The sequence below is a fragment of the Benincasa hispida genome, chromosome 6, assembly GCF_027475165.1.
Source record: "Benincasa hispida cultivar pf3 chromosome 6, pf3_genome.v1.1, whole genome shotgun sequence".
Lineage (NCBI taxonomy): Eukaryota > Viridiplantae > Streptophyta > Magnoliopsida > Cucurbitales > Cucurbitaceae > Benincasa > Benincasa hispida.
The window spans coordinates 18,663,372-18,686,794 of NC_143483.1; the positions used below are offsets into that span (position 1 = coordinate 18,663,372).

General features: G+C 32.7%; 1 protein-coding gene across 1 annotated transcript; it reads left to right on the forward strand.

Annotated features, from left to right (window-relative positions):
- The first annotated feature begins 16,242 nt into the window (after nt 1-16,242).
- LOC120079136 (putative pectinesterase 56) lies at nt 16,243-22,901 on the forward strand. The gene is made up of 5 exons (XM_090314329.1): nt 16,243-16,378; nt 17,019-17,164; nt 20,887-20,944; nt 21,643-21,879; nt 22,495-22,901. The coding sequence occupies exons 1-5, from the start codon at nt 16,243-16,245 to the stop codon at nt 22,899-22,901; spliced, it is 984 nt and encodes a 327-aa protein (XP_090170455.1).
- Nucleotides 22,902-23,423: the final 522 nt, after the last annotated feature.

Here is a 23,423-nt window from a genome sequence, read left to right on the forward strand (position 1 = left end):
GTTAATAAACCTATGTTTAAAACAATTCGTGGGAGGAAAATGATGTATTTGATATGTCATATTTATTTTATGTTTCTTCCTAAGTAGTTCATACCGTGAGATCTATGCTCGACCTCGAGGCACCTTTGCTTGTGTCCCCCTAAAGATGGTGTTTGCATAGATCATTACCAAGATGAATGGAGAGAGTGTTTATAGTAAGTGGGAGAGGGACATGTGTCAACACATCCCATGGTCTCCTTCATTGATTTGTAGTAAAGTTCCATGCTCGGCCTCGAGACACCTTTGTTTGTGTCTCTCTATGGAAGGCATTTGCATGAAATTTCACACAAACTCCAAAAATGGATAGGATTGCTTTAGTTTTTTCTCCAATCGATTTTTTTCTTACAGTTGGCTCATTGGTGCGGAAATCTAGAATTTAAAATGAAGGGTTGCACTTATGAGAAATTATTAAGCAAATAATGATGACTAATTGTTATAGGAATAAGAGTTATTCTGGTGTAATAATTAGTTGAGAATGTCTCAATTTAGTGAAGGAGTAACTGATCACCCTATGATTGCTTTTATCCTGACTCATTGAAGCATCATTGCAAAATTAGATATCACATAGAGTTCATTAGAATTTTACTAAAATTTGATTGGTTTCAATTAGATAGAATAACTAATATAAATAATTTTTATGGTTTCAACAATCTTCGAAAATTACTAGCTCTACATTAAACCAAGTGCTGAAAAATTAACCGATGATAATTACACTAGTTAGAAAAACACTATAAACACTGTGCTGATTATCGATGACCTGAAGTTTATCCTTGTTAAGGAATATCCTCAAGTACCTAACATGGGAGCATTTCGAAATGTTCAAGTTGCGTATGAAAGGTGGGTCAAGGAAAATGAAAAGGCTAGGTCGTACATACTGGCCAGTCTATCTGAAGTTTTGGCAAATAAGCATGAAGCCATGTTCACTGCATGTGAAATCATGGATTCACTGCAAGAGATGTTTGGACTGAAGGAATTCTAAAATTAGAGGACCAGTGAGCGAAAGCGGGTCGGTCCAAACTCCATTATGAAATACTATAAACATTTAATTTCAAATAGAAACAATTATGCATAAAGATAAATTAGAACATGCTTCTTAACAAACATACAAGGGATCGAGTAAACAATACCTTTGAAGAACCCTTTCTTCACATATTTCGTCAATTAGTCACGAACGTAACGAACAATAGGAACGCAACAAGCAACTGGAAAATCCTCGATCACCAGCGAGTACAAATCGATCCTCGATCCTCAAACAGAACATGACACCACCACAAGGTTACCTTGGTATGCTCACTGTGAGAATCTAAGAGTTGTGGGCTCTGTATGATTTTGGGTAGAGGGATGGAGGAATGGAAGGAGGAAGTGGTCGACTAGACAATCGAATATTGGATAGAAGGAAGAAGTCTATCATATAGACTTGATACTCGATTGTGTAGTAAAGGGCACTATGTATAGTGAACTCGATATGATCGTTTAGTCTCTCGAAAGTAATCTGATTACTTGTTTTGCATGGATGAATGATGAAAAAATATTTTTCAACTTTATCCCACAATTGCTATAAACTGTCTAAAAAAATCACCCACTAAGGTAGTTATTGGAGAAAAAGAAAATTAATTATCTAATAATTAATAATTTATAAATAATTACAATAACTGACTTATCATATTATATTTATAAACTATAGTTTTAATATTGCATCATATGCAACATATAAACCATAGTTCTTTTTCTCTTTTATGGCATTTAATATAAATCAAATTTATATTAATTCCTCCAATCAAATAATAATGTATCAAATACATTATATCAATTATATCATATATAATTGAATTTGAAGAAAATCAAACATGAGGATTTCAGTACAAGAACAGAAACTTATAGGTCATGTACAATAAGAAATTACAACATGCTTTAAGAGTGTCAATGGATAGAGTATCCATACCTTTGAAGAACCATTCTTTAAAGTCCCTCGAATAGATTCCAAGAGTCCACAGCAACACAACCCTCGAATGCAACGACCGGTGTAACACAATAACCAGCACAAACATAACGAACAAAATGATCACGACCCCAATGAACGACCTTCAGATCCTCGAAATCAATCGAGTTGAGTGAGGACACCACCACAATGGTTACCTTGGTATTCTCATTGTGAGAATCCAGGAGTTGTGGGCTCTGTATGAACTTGGTTAGAGGAAGAGCCTGGAGGACAACAATTGTGTAGACGATCGAGCAAGTGAGAGATAGTAAGTTGTCTATTGTATAAACAACATGCTCGATCATGTAGTAAATGACAACCTATCGTATAGACAATACCACACGATCGTTTAGCTACGACCAACTGAATGACTATCGTATACTTAATGCTCCACGATCGTTTAGTCTCTCTACACTATAGAGTGTCTTATGCTACTTCCCCAAGGGATTATATGCTTCTCCTACTTACATTTTCTCTATGATAACAATAGGTACCTTTGGTTAATGCACTAACTCCCTCGTGAGCTTAACTCTAACATTTAAGCTTAACATCACATTTAGAATAAGAATTATAACTTACGAACGCCTAGCCTATCTTAGTGCATCACCGACACTATTGTAAATTATCTCTTGTTGTGTATATATAAATTATTTCTAGGTTAAGAAGGTAATTTGGGGGAAGGTGTGACATGTATTATAGAGAGAAAATTGAGTGAGAGTTTTTTTTTTTTTTTTTTTTTGGGTTTTTCCAGAAGAACTTTTTTCTTATTCCACTAATATCATAGAACTCCCATTGTGAATCACACATGAGAAGGGAGATAACTCCCCTCAATCTCATGTTAACTCCCTTGCTAACTGTAGGGGAGTTAACTTTGATACTTAATTTAATATTGAATTAAATATTATTTAATTTAATTTAATTAATAAAAATTAATTAATATCAAGTAACTAAATATTATATATTTAATTAATGTCACATTTGAATCATATTCAAATATATTTCCTCTCATATACTATAGTTTTAGTATGAATCTCATTCACATTAAACTTAACCTATAGTTTTAGTATGAGTCTCATTCATATTAAATTTAACCTATAGTTATAATATGACTCTAATACATATTATTTATATTTTAATATGAATCATATTCATATTAATTTTAACTTAGAGTTCTATATGCATCTCATTCATATAAATAGTATTTAAAACTTATTAAAATATTTATCTCTCTCATATAATAAAGTATAATTTTGAATTGTATTCTAAATTAACTTTATGTTACAATATATTTATACATTAATTGCATCTTATACAATTAATTTTCTTATTTAATTTGAACAATTTAAATTAATCCAAATTGATTCTTATTTTACCCTAACTGAGCTAGAAATAGGACTTTATAAACCTATATATGAGAAGCTCTAATAATACAAGATTAATTAGTTAAACTCTTTAAGTAATTAACCAATATTCATTAACTGCATGTCACTCTACTAAAGACCCACAACTATACTTTTCACACTATAGATATATTTCTGTGTTCATGGATATAACTAATCAATAGTAAGTCTATCCTTCATAACTCGCTCGTAACTACGGCTGGGTCAAAATTATCATTTTATCCCTGTAATTACATCTATCATTAAGTCCCACTGATCCTATAATGAGCTATTTGTTTATGACCATAAACAAAATTCTCTTGGACAATTGAGAGGGAGGTGACCCATTGTTCAAGACTTGGAGTTAGAAGTTAAGGGAACAATTCATTTACTTACTCTAAAGACTGGAATGAGTGAATTTTATCTTGTGTAGCCATTTTTCCAGCTTCTTACTTGAACAAATCCCAAAATGATAGGCTTATTGAGTCGGCGAATATGGACACTCTCATTCATACTGATCAAAAGCTTGCCCCCATAGACAGTAGTTTATAATTCACTCAGAATTAAGGTCGAGTCACCTATGGTCATCCTATAAATGTTAGTCTCTTCAATCAATAGTGTTATAAAGAGAGATTAATCATTTCGGGGTTCGGTATTGTACAATCTCTTTATATAAAATACCCTTACTCGCATGTCTCGACATGAATAACTAGAATCAAATCATCGGTAACACTTTATAACTATTGTATAATTATAAAGTGCACCTTATCCATAGTGTCACTAGGATAAGGCACCCAATCTTATCCATATACTACAACCATTTAGGTTATTACTTAAACATAATCCAACTGTATGTTAAATACATACATGCTAATATATTTGATTAGAGATTTTGATGAGTCCCTTGCTGACTCCATATCACTTCTTTCAAAATAATTTAATCGAGTTTTCAAACATTTTGACAAAATAACAGGAAACCCTAGCTTTCAGAGTTTCAGACATGAAGGAAATATCTCTTCAAAACAGCCTAAAACTCAAAATGCTCGAAAAGAAGCTGAGAAGACTGGCTTGACCTGCTACTAAAAGAAGGAGAAGTTCATAGAATATGAAGGATAGGGTCACTTTCAAGCTAAGTGTCATAATTTTCTAAAACGGCAGAATAGAAGTTATGTCCTAACATGATCTGATGACGATTCTGATAACAGTAGTGACTTTGAAGTTGATGTCAAGGCTCTTGTTAATAACATTGTGTCTGACACCTCATCTTATGAGAATCCTGAGCTTGATATATTTATGTGAAGTGGAAATTGTTGGGAATGTCCTAAAACTCGCAGTTCGTAAATATTGTTAACATATATTCTATTTATTAATAAAAGTATTATTGAGTATTTTATTCAATAAATTGTTATTGATATTGCATTTTTTTATAAAAATCCAATAAACAAATCTATGGCTATAATATGAATACTTTAACTTTATGTGGCAACATAATAGAGGATCAAATTTTAGTATATAGCCAAAATGGTTGATAAGTATCAGGATGAGATTAGGTATCTCATCCTGATGACACTATTGGATGCGACCCATTTTGTATAGTGATACAAATGATGTAATCCCAAAATCGTTCATATGGAGATATGTGAGTGAGAGCATCCTATTCAATGATTTTCATAAGACCGGATCTCGAATAGTCACTTTTCTTTATAACGATCGTTTATTGTTAAAACTACTATTTTTCAAATTCAATGACGTAGAGTAATTCGATTTTAATCCTGAGCTAACTATGAACCCCGTTTATTTAGGATTATCCTTTGATTTGCATAGGTGAGAGTAATCCAACAGTACTACTCAATAAGCCTCCCATTTTGGGGATAAGACCGGATAGATAGCTAAGGACATAGTTATGCAAGATGGAATTCACTTCTACCCACTTTAAAGTTAGTAGTTAGGTCGTTCTCTTAAGCACTGATTGTTGGTCTTGAACAATGGGGCCCCACTCTCTCATGATCGAAGGGGTCATGGTTTATAAGTTGGATTATAAACCAATTTTTCAAAGGAGATCAATGGGAGCTTAAGGAGCAAGATGTATTTATTGGGGTAAAACGGTAGTTTTGACCTAGTTGTAAATATGAACGACTTGTGAAGGATCGACTTATTGATTATGACTAAAATGAACCAAATTATATCTATAGAGAGGAAAGTGCAACTATTGAACTATAGTGGTGCGTCTCGGTAGTTAATGAATATTGATTAATTTAGTCAAAAGAGTTTAGCCAATTAATCTCAAATCATTCGAGCTCATGATATGTAGGTCCATAAAGTCTTTCTACTAGCTCTTAATATATATCTTGGATTAACGTATTTAGCCGATTTGAAATGTTCAATTTTGAAATCAGGGTTTTGAATTTGAATAGTTCAAAATCAAATTAGGGTTTGATTAATTATATTCGATATAATTAAAACGTTTAATTTAGTTTAAATTAAATAGAATCGGAGAGATTAGAATATTTAAATATTGATTTACATAAATAGGATTTATGTATGAATTAAGTGTTTGATTATTTTAATATTTGATTTTAAATTATTAATTAATTAATTAATAAAAATTATCTAATTAATTATTTAAATAAAACATTATTCAATTTTTGGAAATAAAAAATTAGATTTGATTTAATTTTTAATTTTAATGAAAATTAAAATTAAATTAAAAATTGAATTTTAAAATGGAAAATTCCACTTTGAGTGGAATTAGCCAATATTTCTTTTCTAATTGGGGTGGTTTCACCCAATTGAAACCCCTAGCCCACTCATAATCAGTAGCTAGAGGTGTCTTTAGGCTGAGATTAAGATGCTTGCATGATTAACTTGCTTAAATTAATTTTATTTGATCAGATTTGAACTCTCATGGATACTAAAGTACAAAAATCTGTTATTCCTCTTTAATCCTTCTTTTCCCTTCATCATGAGCTCAATCTGTGTTTTCACAACATAATTCAAGTTAGAGGATAGTAAAGAAGACCTATGTGGTGGTCCTTTGGCGTTTTGAAGAACCAATTTGAGCAGATGATCTGTATGGTATTGTATTCGTTGAAACCCTCTTCTGAAGTTTTGTTTCAATGCATGTTTTTAAACTCAAATTTAGTGTAATTAAAGTGATTATTGATTTTGACTTCTTCTGTTGCATGTTAGTTTACTCTATCAGAAATAATGAGAATAATTCTAAGTTATTTGATCCTCTCTACTAGACACTCTTTAACAAGTGGCAAGATGACTTGGAAGTTCTTGATATTAAAAAAAGAGGACTGAATTGCTGATGGCTAACAATCATAGACTCATGTCAAGGATTGTAGATCTAAAACATGAACTTACTTATGTTAGAGCTGAGAAAGATTCCATGTGCAAGTCAGTTAGAATGCTAAACTCAAGTACTGAGATTCTAGACAAAATATTATCAAAGGGAAAATCTGATAGTGATAATACAGGTTTTGGTTTATCAAAAAGCGGAATCAGGAGTAATCAGCAGTCCAAGTTTAAGGGGAAGAAAGATTGAATTTGTAAAAGCTCAGCATTCTGAGTCATATGGGCTACTAGAAGCCTCCACTAGCAATGTAAATCGAAGGATCAATTATCAATACAAGTCAAGGTGGATATGTCATCACTATCGATGAACGGGCCATATAAGACCTTTCTGTTTCCAGCTGTTTGGGAAACCTTATGGATACTCAAATATGACTGAGACTCCTCCTTCTATCATAAACATGCCTCATTACAGTCCTAAATTGAAACAAGTATGGAGAAATAGTGTGCAACATAAGTGTAATGTTGCTCTAACTTCTCTCGTCCTTTGCCAAAGGGGATTGGTTTTTCGACATTGGCAGTTTAAGGCACATGAGGGATGGAGCTACTGGTAAAATTGTTAGGCAAACTTAACTTTCCTAGTCTTCCTCTCTCGGTAATGTGATATTAGTTGAAGACCCCACTACTAATCTTATTAGTATCAGCTAATTGTGTGATCAAGGGTTGCATGTCAACTTCACTAAAGATAGATGTATTATTGTCGATGATGCCAAAGCACTTGTCATGACAGATAAAAGTTCTTCTGATAACTGTTATTTATGGTCTCTTAATGATTCTCCTCAGGTGTTTCATCTCACTTGTCAAGAAGAACCAAGTTTGGGGCATAATCGGTTGAGTCATATGAGCATGAGGGATATACACAAGGTTGTGTCAAAAAATGCTATACTAGGCATTCCTTCTGTACAAGCTACAAAAGACAGTATATGTGGTGACTGTCAGGTGGTAAACAAGTGCTTCATACTAGCTCGAATCGAATTTTGAATTACATCTGATAGAACTGGAAATATGTTATCTTCTTTCGCTTAACTCATGGATTTTTAGCTACTTAATTTGGTTAAATTGATCATTTTGTAAGATTTGAGTGTACAAGCAGTCAGATTAAGCATTCGGGACAAAAAGTCCCTAAAATGATGAAGTTATGAGCTAAATTGATTAAATGACGAAGGAGTGAAGAATGTTGCCCTGCCGAGCATTGCAACGCTCCCAATAAGCTAAGTTCAATGCTAGAAGGCAAAATGCTCGGTGCAGGACAACGTTGTAACGCTCTAGAGATGCCCTAACGCCATTGTCACGGCGCTCGTCAATGCTGCCCTCCAACGCTCTAGAATAGAATAGGCAGTGTTGCAATGCTACGTGGTTTAACGGATGCATAGCCTTAGCACGCATGCAATGCAGCGTTAGGCTAGCGCTGCAACATCTACCTGATGCTCGGCCATTGTGCACCGCAGCATTGCAACGCTCTTCCTAGCGTTGCAACGATGTGAAAATTTTATAAAAGAATAATTTGGGTCAGTCGATTACATCATCCCTGAGTACACTGATTCTTGAACGCCGTCGCTCTATCCAGTCTAGTTTTAGCTCCCTTTCTACACCAAAATTATGTCAAAATTCTTCCCCCTTTGCCAATTTTATTGAATTCGAGCATGATTCGAGGCTAAAGAGTAAGAATTTAACTTAGGTTTGTTAGTTTAGTTTGGTTCCAATTCAATTATTGAGACTCATATTGTATTTCTGTGAGTTTTTATTATGAATTTATGAGAATTTATCTTGAGTATATTCTTCCATTTTCGTGTATGAGATAATTTGATATATTAGTTGTAATTTGATATATTAGTTGTACATGTTTAATTGATTGTTTTGATTGGCCTTAATTTTTAATCGTTAGGTAGTCATCACCTAGAAGCATGAGCTAAGTTAGTTTGTTGTGTTAATTTGGGATTCCAATTAGCAAACGTTTACTTTCTAACTTAGATAAATCTTGCTTAATTAATCTGTTAGACGATGGAAATCAATTATTTGGCTTAGCTTTGCCTTGAATCTTAATGCCTGTTGATTGATTGATTGCTTGAGGATTCTCGCTTTTCTGTTAATTAACTTGATTTTATGGTGTAACAACCCATATTTGTACGTATACAGGAAATTAAATGTCCAATATTAAGCAGAACGAAATTTTATTTAAAGGGGTGGAAATTTAGAAGGGGAAAAATAGGAAATTTATTCATTATCCAAAAATAATGAATAAGGGAGCAGAATCAGGGAGAATTAATTAGAAGTTGGACGCTAGCTAATTCAGGAGACAACGGGCAGTAGATAACTTTTTGTTTGGGCACTGCTCATTGGAAGAATTGGAGGTGAATTAATTACCCATATACTCTTAAAATTTGAAAGAGTTAAAAAGAGGAAGTGGAATCCACAAGCAGTGAAGGCAACCACGCGTGAATACTAGCGAGATTGAAGAGAAAATTGAAGAGAGCGAGCGTGGAGAGAGCGAGATTGGAGAGAAAATTGGAGAAAGCGAGAGTAAAGAGAGCGAGATTCTCAGTGAGACAATGGGAGAGAGTGGGAGCAGAAGCGAGCGCGGAAGCGAGAGCGAACGCGGGAGTGAGAGCGAGAGCGGGAGTCGCGAGAGCCAAACCAGCGAGAAAGTTGGAGAGAGCGAGATTCTGAGAACAAAGAGAGCGAGATTTGGACAGAAGCGTGAATTATGTGTTGAATTTGGCCACGATCTTATAGATTATACATAGAAAAACCCTAAAATTGAATACAAACAAAGAATGATGACGTAAGGGCAAACGTTAGCCAAGATTAGGTGTCTTATTGAGAGGAATCCTTAAACCCTAAATAATTTTAAAGAAGCCACATGTACGATGATTTGTCACACTGAGAAGAGTTGAAAACTACTATAAATAGGACTCTTTGCCGAAGATTTAACCCATTCTCAAACAAATCTCAGTAACAAAGAATCGTGTAAAAGAGTAAGTATGAGTGAGGAAGTTCTGTGAGGCTAAAAGAGAAAAGCTCGGGTAAGGTGCTGCCCAAATTTCCTTCTAGTTTAAAAAGGGAAAGCTCTACTGATCAATTCAGAAAGAATAATAAGAAATAACTAGATCACAGTAAGTAGTTTATCTCACCCTCTCTTTAAATGTTCTATGGTAGTGTACCTTTATTATGTTGCATGATTATGTTAATTGTTATATTGCATTACATGTTTAAAACACGTTTCTCTACAAGGGACCCCATGCATTATGTTTGTTCACGATTACGTTAAAATCAAGTTTTAATTAGGTGTAAGTTATGCTTCTAGTCTAATCTTACGTTTATGTTAATGGTTGATGTTGGATGCGACTCTAGCCCTACTGACTGTATGACCCGCTAATCATCAGATTGGTTAGTTTCTGCTTAAGTCCTCATCTTTCTATCAGGGCGGAGAAATTTATGCTTCCAGGGCTAGCAGGGCATGTATGGTTGCACCCCTCTAGGCCTAATCTTACGTTATGTTTATGCTAGGGACTAGCAGGGTATGTATGGTTGCACCCCTCTAGTCCAATATTACGTTTATGCTAATGGTTGATGTTGGATGCGACTCTGGCCCTACTGACTGTATGACCTGCTAATCATCAGATGGGTGAGTTTTCGCTTAGGTCCTCAGCTTCCTATCAGGGCGGAGAGATTTATGTTGGAAGCATAACCGACCACCATATGTTATTATACGTTTTCGGTCCCAACCATATGTTTTCATGACATGTTGCTTGTGATTGTGCATTTGGTCACTACCCTACGTGAGAACTACTTACTGGGTATATTATATACTCATCCTATATTTTTACAGACTTTGTAGGTAAGGACACAGCGTAGATGGCAGAATTGGACGTCGCTCAAATGGCCAACCATCAAACTCACTATCATAGGCATATGCATTTTGTACCACCACGCTAATGTTTTATAGATCCTGGTGTTTTGATAAATAAGCTTTTTATATAGTTTTTCTATCTAATTAATAAAATTTTGATATGTTCTTTGAAATTTTCACCAGAACTTATCTCATGATAGAAAAGTCTAAGTATGCATGTCGTAGCGGTCGGATCATAATGTGTAAGGATCCGGGCATTACATATGGACTACCGGTTAGGATTTTAATTGAGTAGGCTAATTCTAATTGGAATATTCTTACGCACCTTTTGATTGATCTGTGTTAGAATTGATGAGGAATGAACAAACTATAATTACACAAACTAAGTATTTGTTCGATTGATAAATTTTTACATTTGTTTACGTTGCACGGTTTTATTTGCGTATAAGGGGTTAATTCGGTGCATACACATTTTTATTTGTGTAGGCACAGGTTCACGAACGATGGTGAATCCAACAACCGACCAACTACCTTTCGAGCTTATGGGCCCTATGCAAATTGAGAGTCTCAACAGAAAAAGGTACATTCATATTCATGTTGATGATCACTCTAGATACATCTGGGTGCACCGTCTACATGAAAAATCTGAAACCTTTACTTTCTTTTAAGCATTATGTCTTCAAGTTTAAAGAGAAAAGAATTTGACTGATATTTTCTTTAGAAATGATCACAGTCAAGAATTTTAAAAATCTCAGATTAACAAGTTACGTATTTAATAGTCGAGAATTTGAAAATTCTTAGTTCAACAAGTTACGTATTTCTGATGGTATTCATCATGAATTTTCTGCCTTGGTTACTACTAAGTAAAATGGGGTTGTAGAATGGAAAAATCATACTTTCTAAGAGATGGCTAGAACCATGTTCCATGCTAAAAATTTGCCCCTTCACATTTGGGCTAAAGTAATGAGTACTACATGTGATATCCACAACCTTGTTGCTTTGCGTTCAGGATCCTCTAGCACGAATGATGAAATATGGGAGGGGAGGAAACCTAATGTCAAATATTTCCATATATTTGGCAAGTATTATATCTTGATAGATTGGGACACCAGATAGAAGGTGGGATTTCAAATCTGATGAAGGCATATTTTTAGGTTATTTTACTAATAGTAGGGCCTACGCATGTAGAATAAAGTGTGCTCGATGTGTTGTGGAATCTATAAATGTTTTGATTGATGATGTGTCGGACGTTTCTGTTACTATTCTTGAGGAAGAAGAAAATAGCATGCTACCTATTGTTAGTACAAGTGCGCGGGACAAGTCCTCTGACAAGTGCTCTAGAAGCAAAAATGAGAATAACGAGGTTGTAACTAAAGAACATGAAGTCATTGAGAGGCGACCCTTAAGTAGATTTTGTAAAAATCATCCTGCCACTAATATAATTGAAAGTTTAGAAGAAGGGGTTTCCATTAGGAGAAAAGATAAAGTTAAGTATCCTGAGATGATAAGTAACGTCTGTTTTACCTCTTGTTGATGAGTGTAGGTGAATGCCATGCAAGAGAAGCTTAGTTAATTTGTATGGAATGACATTTAGACTCTTGTTCCTCATCCAAAAAAATGCTAATGTTATAGGAAGAAAGTGGATTTTAAAAAACAAATCTTATGAGAATGGAAATTTCACCAGGAAAAGAGCTCGTTTGATTGTTCAAGGATATACTCAAATTGAAGGTGTAGATTCTGATGAAACATTTGTCCCTATGGCTCGACTTGAAGCTATTAGACTACTTCTAGGTATCACATGCTTATAGAAATTCAAATTATTTTAGATGGATGTGAAGAGTACCTTCTTAAATGGGTACTTGAATGAGCAAGTGTATATTGAGAAGCCAAATGTATTTATTGATCCCTCTCATCCTGATTATGTATACGAACTCAGAAAGCCCTATATGGTCTTAAAACAGGCACTGAGGGCTTGGTATGAACAATTGATTCAACTTCTTTATGAGAATTGCTATAGAAGAGGAGAAGTTGATAAAACACTGTTTGTCAAAAAATATGATAAGGATTTCGTTATTATTCAAATATATATTGATGATATTATTTTTGGAGGGATGCCCTTAGAAAATGGTTGACCTATTTGTAGAACAAATGAAGAAAGTGTTCAAAATGAGTATGATAGGAGAATTGACTTCTTTTTTGGGTTCTCAGATAAGACAACTAGAAGAATGCATATCTATCTCTCAGAGTAAATATGCTAGAAGCATTGTCATGAAATTCGTGCTTAAAAAGGAAAGTATCAAACGTACCCTAGCTCCCACTCACTCTAAGGTCCCTAAGAATGCAAAAGGCTCCCACTCACTCTAAGGTCTCCAAGAATGCAGAAGGAAACATTGTCGATGAAAGCTTGTATAGAAGTATCATTGGAAGCTTATTGTATCTTACCACCAGTAGATCCAATATTGCATTTTCCATTGGGGTTTGTACTTGATATCAATATTGTCCCAAATCTAATCATCTCATCAGTGTAAAGAGGATAATCAAGTATATCAATGGGACAATGATTATGGGCTCTTTTGTACCTTAGACACAAGTAGTTCACTGCTGATTGGGCAATGAGTTCTGAAGTTAGGAAGAGCACTTTAAAAGGATGTTTCTTTCTTAGAAACAATATAAAATCTTGGTTAAGCAAGAAATAAAATTGTGTTTCTTTATCTACTGTAGAGGCTGAATGCATTGCCACAGGAAGTAGTTATAATCAATTAATGTTGATGAAACAAATGTTAAAAGAATATGATGTGCCTCGGGAAGCCATGACTCTTTATTGTGAAAACCTTAGTGCAATCAACATACAACCCATTTGTACCAAACATATTAATATTTGATATTATTTCATTCGTGATCTAGTTGAAAATAAACAAATTGTGCTTGAACATATTAGAACTAAGAATCAACTTACCGGTATTTGTGCAAAAGCTCTTGATGTCCTCTAATTTGAAGCCTTAAGAGCAAGTTTAGGCCTGTGTAAAATTAATTTATAGTAATTAATTAAATTGTGTTGTTTCTTATAGGTTTGGGCCTTGGTTATTGACAAGTGATTAGGCCAAAAGGGCGTTGTAAACCTTTCAATCCAAATCAAATAATATTTATAATTCACTAACTACTTATACTACTAAGTAGCACAAGTAGCAAGTCCGGGTTGAACTATAGGGAAGTACGGAGATTAGTTCTTCAAAACCTAATTTCAGATAAAGTGGTAAATGGGGGGGGGGGGGGGGGGGGGAAGGATTGACATGAATTGATATTTGAAACGCATAGAAAATAAAATGAAAGAAAGTAAAGGATAGAAATGTAATCGACAAAGACGTTCTAGCTTAGGGGAATGGAGTGAACTAATGTAATTTCATTCATTTAATTATTAAAACAAAATCTTGCTTGTCTATGCCTATCCCAATTAGTTGAAAATCAAACCAATGGTCCTAATCATCTAGTTAACTAAACATGCTTAAATGAATCCATAATAAACATATTTAACTAACTACATTACATGCTAGAAATTATACTAGGATGAACATTTAATTTCCATTGTCTAACTAAACATTCAATACGGTTTTCTCTAGATCGGTAAGGCAATACTCTTCATTATCAATTACAAATCGCAAGCCTAACTAACCTATTGCTTCTCATGGATTAACCAACAATTTCATATCACATATTGTAAGTTAACCCTAAGCATTCAATCACAAATCCTCAAGTAGTTTGTCAGACAATTAAGAGAAAATGCAATTGATTAAGGAAATTAAAATAAACCCATAGTCAAGATATGAGAATTACATTAAAATAAATCTCCCAAAATTCACATTGTTAAAGAATTCCCTAAACTTGAAAACTAGCTCTTACCTTCCCATGGAGATAAAAAAGACAAAACTCAGCATCATTTTTATCGATTACATGAGGAAAAAGGAAGAAAAATATAAGTGAAAGAGAGAAAAGAGGGAGAAATTTGACTGGATGCTGGGGAGGTTGATAATGTGCCCTAAAAATTAAGAAACAAATCCATATCATCGCTGGCCTTTTTATCGAAGTGCAAGGGTGCATCGATGTTGTGCATTGTCCACGTGCCTTCGTCAATCTTCGGAGTGTTGCGGTGCTCTTGCCATGCGCATGTTCAGCATTCAAACACAGTGCACAAGACCACGTAGGGTGCTGCCACTTTCCTTAGGGGCATTTTCATAATTTTGACTCATTGAAGTCTTGTTGTTCAATTTAGCTCTTCATTGCTCCAAATTTACCTTGAGTGGCCCATAATATCCCATGATGCATGAATTACTCGTGATCCTATGAATATAATCATATAAGCACATTAAACATCCGAAACGAGCTAGATTAGAGACATTAAGATAATACATTTTTGGTGTTATTAACAAGCCCATTAATGGAAATCTGATGACAGCCCACGATCTGTCTAATAATAAAATTAATATAAATTTGAATTTAAATAAGTGGCAGTTATTAATTAAGACGCTATCTTCCTCAACGTGGTTGTTCATCTTCTTCCCACGTATTTCAAACTACTCTGGTGCACTGCTTTGAATATTGTCTCTAAATAATGGTAAATACTTGAAAGAAACCCTATGTTCCTGATTCGAAGTTGGTATGTTAGAAAGAAAAAGCGAACAAAAAGAGGGTTGTTGAAGAAGACGTTCCAGCAACAACAACCAATGCATATGATGTTCACATGCGAGAGTTTTATTCTCCCTTAAAAGATAAACTTGCTGTGCGCGTTCGGTTAAACTAAAGAGATCAAATGTTCGCTTTTCTATCACTGCTAAGAGGAAAATCAACTTGTTGCCTACGACTGCCCTGGCTATGATTGATTGATGGGATCAAATAAGAATATTCTGGCCGAATCAAATAAATCATCTTCTATTAGTTCATTCGAGTCTTATTAGGACTATCGGGTGGTTAATCGCATTGAAATAAGGTACATGCATGATAGTGGTGAACCCTATAGTAAACAAGTTAAGGTTTCTGAAATTCCTTCCGTCTCGGGTCATGAGGATCTTATCACTGAACATATTCCCACAAAAGTTGCTAAAGATAGTTGTGATTCTCTATCTAATGTGATTAGTCCATCTGAATTAATTGATCCTATTGTGCACGACTCTGGGTTGAGTTTTAATATTGATGTTGAGATGAATGTATCTACTGTTAAACTAACTGATTCTATTCTTCGATTGACTGCATCTGATTTTGCTTGTGTTTCTGATAAAAATGAAGAGATGAATGAACAAGTAACTAAAAGGTCTGTTGATCAGTTACCTACGGTTGAGACTATGAAGAAGGTGGTTAGAGAGAGTTTTGAAATAGATAGAACAAATGTTGACTCTGGTCAAATAAATACTGGTGAATGTTTTGCGAAACCCTTTGATGATTCTCATTTATACGAGGATTCTTCTTAGGATGATGTGCCCTTAAGTCAATTGTTATCCAAGATAAAAAATGTTGCAGGAGATGCAAGTACTAGTTCTGAGTCATCCAAAGACAGTTCTGATGAAGAAGATGTTGAAAAGATGTCTGAGTCCCCTAAAGAGCGACGGTTGAGAAGCTTGCCACTACAGTTGTGACCCCAGCTCCACTTGATGGATTTCTCTCTTCATTATGAGGAAAGTTCTGCTTTTTGGAAGTTTGTGGTTAAGAGAATGATTTTTGCTAAAAAAGAACTTTCCAACAGAGCTCAGGACTCTATAGAGATCATGAAACTTATAGCTAAAGCCAGTTTGGTCAAGATTTTGTTAAATCTTGGGTCATACTAGAAGGAATCAAATTTCTATGTGTTTAAAACTAGCTGCTAACACAAACTTAAAATAATATTAAATTTATATTTTTAAATTCATTTTCTTTTAAGAACCATTCAAAAGAATAAAAAAGTCCATCATTTGTTACTACTTCATTGCTCCTAGTGACACTTTTCATTTGGTCACTTTTGATGAGAAAAAATTTTCCATGTCATCATTCAGGATTTTTGTGTTAAGTTTGTTTCGACCATATCTTCTTCGTTTGAATTCTGATTTGAGTGATACAAAATATGTTGGAACCGTTGTTCCAAGCTATACACAATAAATACTTCAGCACACTCAAATTGTTAATAAATAAAAGCAAATTTGTTATCATCAACATATTAATTAATTAATTTGAGATTAAGGACCAAAACCAAAGTTGGGAGTTGGAGGTAGTCTTTGTTGGAGTTAGCAACTGGAATTGGTAATTCAAAATGGTTGCGATGAGGTGGTAATCGGAGTTGTCGCCGGATGTGGTCGTTATAGTTGATTGTTGATAGCACCAAAAATGTGTTATTTTCGTCTTTTTAATTCTAGGTTGTTACTATGTTTAATGTGTTTATTTGATTATTTTGTAGGTATCGAGCATCTTGGAGGTAGAATCAGTCGTTACGAGCTATTTGAGGTTAATTTGGAGCAATTAGGAGCTAATTTAAGCAACAGGGCTTCAAAAGGACGTGAACGGACGAAAACACCCTTGGATGAAGCGTTGCAACGCTATAAGGTAGTAGCTACCTATTTTCGGTAAAACAGTCTAGCGTTGCAATGCTACGAGTTGACGACGGAAGCGAGTTGCAAGGCAGAGTAACATTGCAATGCTCATCTGTGCAGCGTTGCAACGCTACAATGCTGCCCTATATATATGTTTCTTTGCTTCAGGTCAGAAGGAGGACACCCACCTTCGGCCTCTAGCTGAATTTCCCCTTTCTTCTCTCTTTCAATTTGTGTTTTGGGCCTTCTTTTTAGTAATTTATCCAGTAGATGCCGAATTGTAGCTTCTGCATCTCCATGGGAAGGTAAGATTTTGGTTTCTTAGCTTAGGATTCGGAGGAAGTTGATGTAATTTTTTGAGATTTCGATTTATTGATGTATATGAACTTGTCTATGGGTTTTAATTCGAATTTATATTTATGAATTACATGATTCTAATTGTTGATTGGCGCCCAATGATTTTGTTGTGTAATTCTAATGCTTTGTCATTAATTTGTAATATGTGACATATAATTATAAGTTAATCCCAATGGAAGCAATAGGTTAATTAGGCAAAAAGGACCTTTCCTAGCAACCTAGAGAAAGACCATATTGTTTGTTTGATTAGACGTTGGAAGTTAAACATTTACTTTAGTGTAATCCCTAAAACTTAATGTGATTGGTCAATTTGTATGAAGTGGATTTTTTCCTGTACATTTTCATTAATTAGATAATTAGAACCATTGGTTGGGATTTCAATCATTTGGGCTCGGCATAAACAAGAAGTTTAAGTCATAAATTGATTCAACGATCAAAATTACATTGGGTGAATCCACTCCTCTAAGCTAAGATATCTTGATTAATTGCGGTTCTATCTTTACTTTTCTTGCACTCTATTTTATGCAATTTCATTTATCATTCCCCACCAACCGCCCCTCTCCCCCTCCTCCATTTATCTCTTTAACTGAAAACGAGCTTCGATGAACTAATCTTCTACGCTTTCCTAAGGTTCGACCCCGGATTTACCGCTTATACTATTAGTTAGTATAAGTATTTAACTTGGTGATTTATAAATATTATTTGTGTAGCAACGGTTTAAGGGCGACGGTAAACTCGACCCTACCAACTGTTAGTGAGTGAAGTTATTGAAAATCAAGAGTGATAGTTAGTTTGGTTTCGTCGGTTTTACTATTATTTCCACAAAGCAAATAAAATCTTGCTCATTATATTATTTCCATATAAGTATATCATATAGATATTTAACTTCTAGAAAATGTCATCTTCCAAAAGAAGAAGAAAAAAAAAAAATAGTTCTAGATGGTCATCCATACACTTGGATGGAAGAGAGAGTGGTTGCAGAAAGGAGTTCAACTGTTTTCTCATTTTTGTCTTTTTCTTTTCTTAAGATTTTTTTTCTCTGTCTTAGTATTTTAATTTTAAACAAGAAAAATCAAATTCTTATGTTTTTAACAAAGAAAGTAAAATATTGTGCATTGTATATAACTTCTACAAGGACCTGTAATTTCCCTATATATTGTATGCAAATTTTTTTCTCCAACCATTATATATTGTATGGAATTCATGTATCATTATAATATTGCCATGATATATATATATATAAACATATTGACCTATGATATCTATAAATTATCCCAAGGTAATAATGATGTACAAACTGCATATAATCATAAGGATGAAAATATTCGTCAGTAAAGTCGTAAATGGAAGGATTTGATATCTATATTAAAAAAACCACAGATATCTTTGTTATCAAATAAATGAGTGTAATACATTAAAAAAAATGTCATCTATCTAATCCAATATGAATACGAATACTAATAATTGTCAGGGAACAGATTTGTTTTATAACCATTTTCAAGAAAAAGATTTATTGTTTCTAGATTATTTAAAGTTCTTTCCTACTTTTAGTTCTTGTTTTCACTTTTCAAGAAACATATTTGTTTGATAACCATTTTCGTTTCTTATTTCTAGATTTTGAAAAGTATTTCCAAAAAATGGGCCAAAATTGAGAAACTACAAAATGGGTCAAAAGTAGTTTCCCTTGTTCTGTTTCTACTTTTATATATTTAAACAAATGATTTTTTTTCCAAACTCTGAAATTGTCACAGTCATGCATGTGCTTGTCCTTGAGGGATCGTTTGTTTAGATTACCGTGTTTGTTTTGCAATATTATTATAAGATGTCTTGATATCTCTACTTTCAGGCATCTAGGATGTCTTTCCTGATGGCTTCTCGATAGTTTTGGACGTCTGCCTCAACTATGGATTTTTCAGATTCTCGAATTGAGGGCATCTCAATTTTATATTTTTGTCCTTCCTTTTTTCTAATTAGTAATTGTTTTAAATAGTGAAACTACTGAAAATATTTTCAAGTATAACAAAATGTAACTATCTATAAATGATCGATCGCGATAAACTTTTATAACTCAATGATAGAAGTCTATCAAAATCTATCATTGATAGAAAGTGACATTATGCTATATTTGTAAATAAGCTTGTTCATTTTCTCTTTATATGAATACAAGATTTTTTTATTTTACATATTCTAATAATCTTGATTTGTAGTATATAAGTAAAATAAATACGATCAACCATATATATCATATTTTCTGTTATATCGTAATTCTTATATCAAATTCAAATATAAATTAATATTTATTTTATAAAAAATCTTAAAATATGATATATTATTTTGTTGAGAAAAAGAACATATAAAATTAATACAAATTGTATTAATTAAAAAAAATAAAATTCATAAAAAAAATATATATGTTATATAAGTTTAGATTATATCAAATTAATTATTTATAAATAGTTAGAAGGACATCATCGGAATATTATGTAAGTTTAAGATATTTCCGAGAAGAAATCCTACAAAACAGAGACAGTTATCAAAATATTCCCAGACAAAACAAACATAGTAATATAAATATACTAGACATCTACAATTCAGTATATCTATAATTTATTTCTTCTCGTTCTATTTTATTTTTGTAATTCTCTATCTACATAACTTATTAAATTTTTATTTTATTTCTACACAAATTATTTTTATTTCTTAAATTTTTCATATTTTATTTAATTCTTAATTTTGCATAAAGAAGAGATATACTTAAGTTACCTATTATTTATCTTATTTGTTAATTTTATTTATCTAGTTTTAATATGTATATTTATATATTATTTGAATCATAAATTTTAAATTCTGCAATATATATATATATATATATATATATATATATATCACTTTAAATTATAATTATTAATTTCATTTGACAATAATTGGAGTAGCAACAATTTGAACTCCGAACTTTTACTTCAATAATATAAGTTTCATGGCAGTTGAAGTACGCTACCACAACATTCACATACCAATATAATTGAGTTGGATATGTATACAAATTATTTAATGCAAATGTCTCGAGTGGGAGAAAAAATTACAAATTAAATTTTGGCAACATTTGAAGAATATAAATATTTTTTTATTCTTATTAATTTTGCATCGAGACTTATTTGTATTAGATAGTATAAGTTTATGATAATGTTTTAATATGTTGGATGCATATTATGTTTTTTTTTTAATTATATAACTAAATTATATTTAAACTATAAAAAGAGAAAAATAACAATAAATAAATGGTTACTAAACAAGCTTTTATTTTTATTTTTTTCATTATTTTTTAAAGAAATAAGAATATAAATGGTTACTGAACATATTCTCATTTTTCGTTTTTAGAAAATAAGAAATGGAAAATGGAAAATCGGAAACAAGGCACAAAAATGTTATCAAACAGGTTTTAACCATCCAAATTTCATTTTATTTAACCGACTTTCCATTTTTCTCCATTTAAAAAAAATAAAAATCCAAAAAACACTCCTTTTATAAATGGATGAAAGATCAAACTATTGAGAACAAATTGTGTGAATTAAATTTATATCAAAATAAAAAAGAAAAACCATACAATCCGGAGTTAAGAAAATATACATAATTAAAAAAAAAAAAAAATCCAATACTTGTACACATTTGTGAACATATGATCTTTAAATTAAACCATTCGGTAACAACGAACAAATTTAATAACATATAATTTTTTATAACAATAATAATAAAATTTAATAGAAAATATATTTAATCACATAATTTTGCAATTTGGATAATTTGAATCAAGCAAAATGTGTCATATTTATTGCAAAAGCTCTGATGTAGCCAGCTTTTTCCTTTAAAAGATTTATCTTAATTTAATTCACTACATTATTTGGCTTATTAAACCAAAGCAATGTTTTACCAGCCACCCATTATAAATACACAAGGCTTCCTGTTTTAAAAAATTCAAAGTGAGAGAAATAGCATTCCAAGTAGTTCATATATTATATTATCTTCTCTATCACTTTCAACTTAACAATGGCATTATTGAAACTTGCTATGGTTTTGTAGTGTATTTGTTGGTTGTTGCAATTGAATTCTCTGATTGTTTTAGTTTCAATTGCACAGTGTCTTTAGATGGTACAGGAAATTTTGTTAAAGTTAATGATGCTATAGCAGCAGCACCAAATTTTAGCACGACGAGGTTTTACATTCACGTGAAACCTGGAATTTATAACGAAATTGTTCAAGTTCCATCTCAAAAGACTTTCATTGCTTTAATTGGGGATCATACTTCTACCACCATAATTGTTAACAATCGAAGTAATGCAACTGGTTTCTCCGCAGCAACTACTGCAACTCTCAGTAAACTTCAATTCTTCTCCATCATAATCCTAGCTCGTTTGTTTGGTAACTATTTGGTTTTTTGTTTTTGATCTTTTAAAATTAAATTTATAAACACCACTTTCTCCTCTAATGTTCCTGTTTGTTAACCATTTCGTTTTAAGTTTTTCATTTTTGAAAACTAAGCAATGCACTTATTCAACCACTAAATTTCTTGCTTTGTTGCCTACTTCTTACCTATGTGTTAAAACACTAAGTCAAATTTCCAAAACAAAATAGTAGATTTAAGAAAACTTGTTTTTGTCTTTGAAATTTTTGTTAAGAATTCAACTCGTGTACTTAAGATAGATACAAATAATTATAAACAATTTGGAAAAAAATAGACTTAATTATTAAATATAAAAACTAAATGGTTACTAAACGAGACTTAAATTTCTTATTTTATTACCTATCTTTTATCAATCTTTCAAAAAATTAAGCGAAATTTTGAAAGCTAAAAATGTAATTTTTAAAAATTGGTTTTGTTTTTAAAATTTGGTTAAGAATTCAAATATTATAAGAATGTGAGAGAAATTATGCTTGATTTTAAAGAACAAACATTTTCTTAATTACTAAAACAACGATTGATTTTGACAGCTGTAAATGGAGAAAACTTTATGGCTCAGTTCTTGACCTTTGAAAACTCTGCTGGACCAAAGGGGGGCCAAGCAATTGCTGTTTATGACCAAACCAAACACACAGCATATTACAAGTGTGTGTTTTTGGGTTATCAAGATACTCTCTTTGCTGCATCAGTTCCCCAATTTTTCAAAGAATGGGATATATATGGAAGCATTGACTTCATTTTCGGAAACGGACTTACAGTATTTCAAGATTGTAATATATATGCTCGATTACTTAGCATTGAGAGTACCATAACGGCACAATCAAAAGAGGCTAGAGGTACTCCGAGCGGCTTTGTCTTCCAAAACTGCAATGTGACCGTGTCGCCGGAGATAGCATCAAGTAAGGACAAGGTAATGGTGTTTCTTGGACGGCCATGAAGAATGTCTTCAATGGTAACATTCATAGAGTCATTTCTTGACGAAGTGGTTCAGCCAAAAGGATGGTTGGAGTGGCCGGGAGTACCAAAGAATCTACTATTTTATGCAGAATACAACAATAGAGGTTATGGTGCTGACACTTCCCAAAGAGTGAATTAGCCTGGTTTTCATGTATTACATTGTTCAACAGAAGTTGCAACTTTTACTGTTGAAATCTTTATTAATGGGACTCATTGGTTGCCTGAAACTGGCATACCATTTAGAGCTGGCTTTTAGGGTTTTCTTAAGATGGAACTTTGTAAATAAACTTTCATTTATATTAGTACTTTTGCCCATTTTTTTTTTTTTAAACAAAGTAGTAGACACTCACTCGTTATCTTGAGTATTAATGTCTATCAAGTAGTTTACAAGAATTATAATAAATTAAGTTTCACTAATTTTCATCACTATTGAGATTAATATTCATTTTTCACTTCATAATTATTCAAAATTAACTAATAGATATTAACTTCAATGATGGAA

Bases quoted from the DNA above. Each gene is read 5' to 3' on its own strand.
- LOC120079136 (XM_090314329.1), top strand. From the start codon at position 16,243: ATGGATTTCTCTCTTCATTATGAGGAAAGTTCTGCTTTTTGGAAGTTT. The intron at 16,379-17,018 runs GTTTGGTCAAGA...ATTATTTTGTAG, and splicing joins GAAACTTATAGCTAAAGCCA to GTATCGAGCATCTTGGAGGT. The intron at 17,165-20,886 runs GTAGTAGCTACC...TTTCGTTTTTAG, and splicing joins AAGCGTTGCAACGCTATAAG to AAAATAAGAAATGGAAAATG.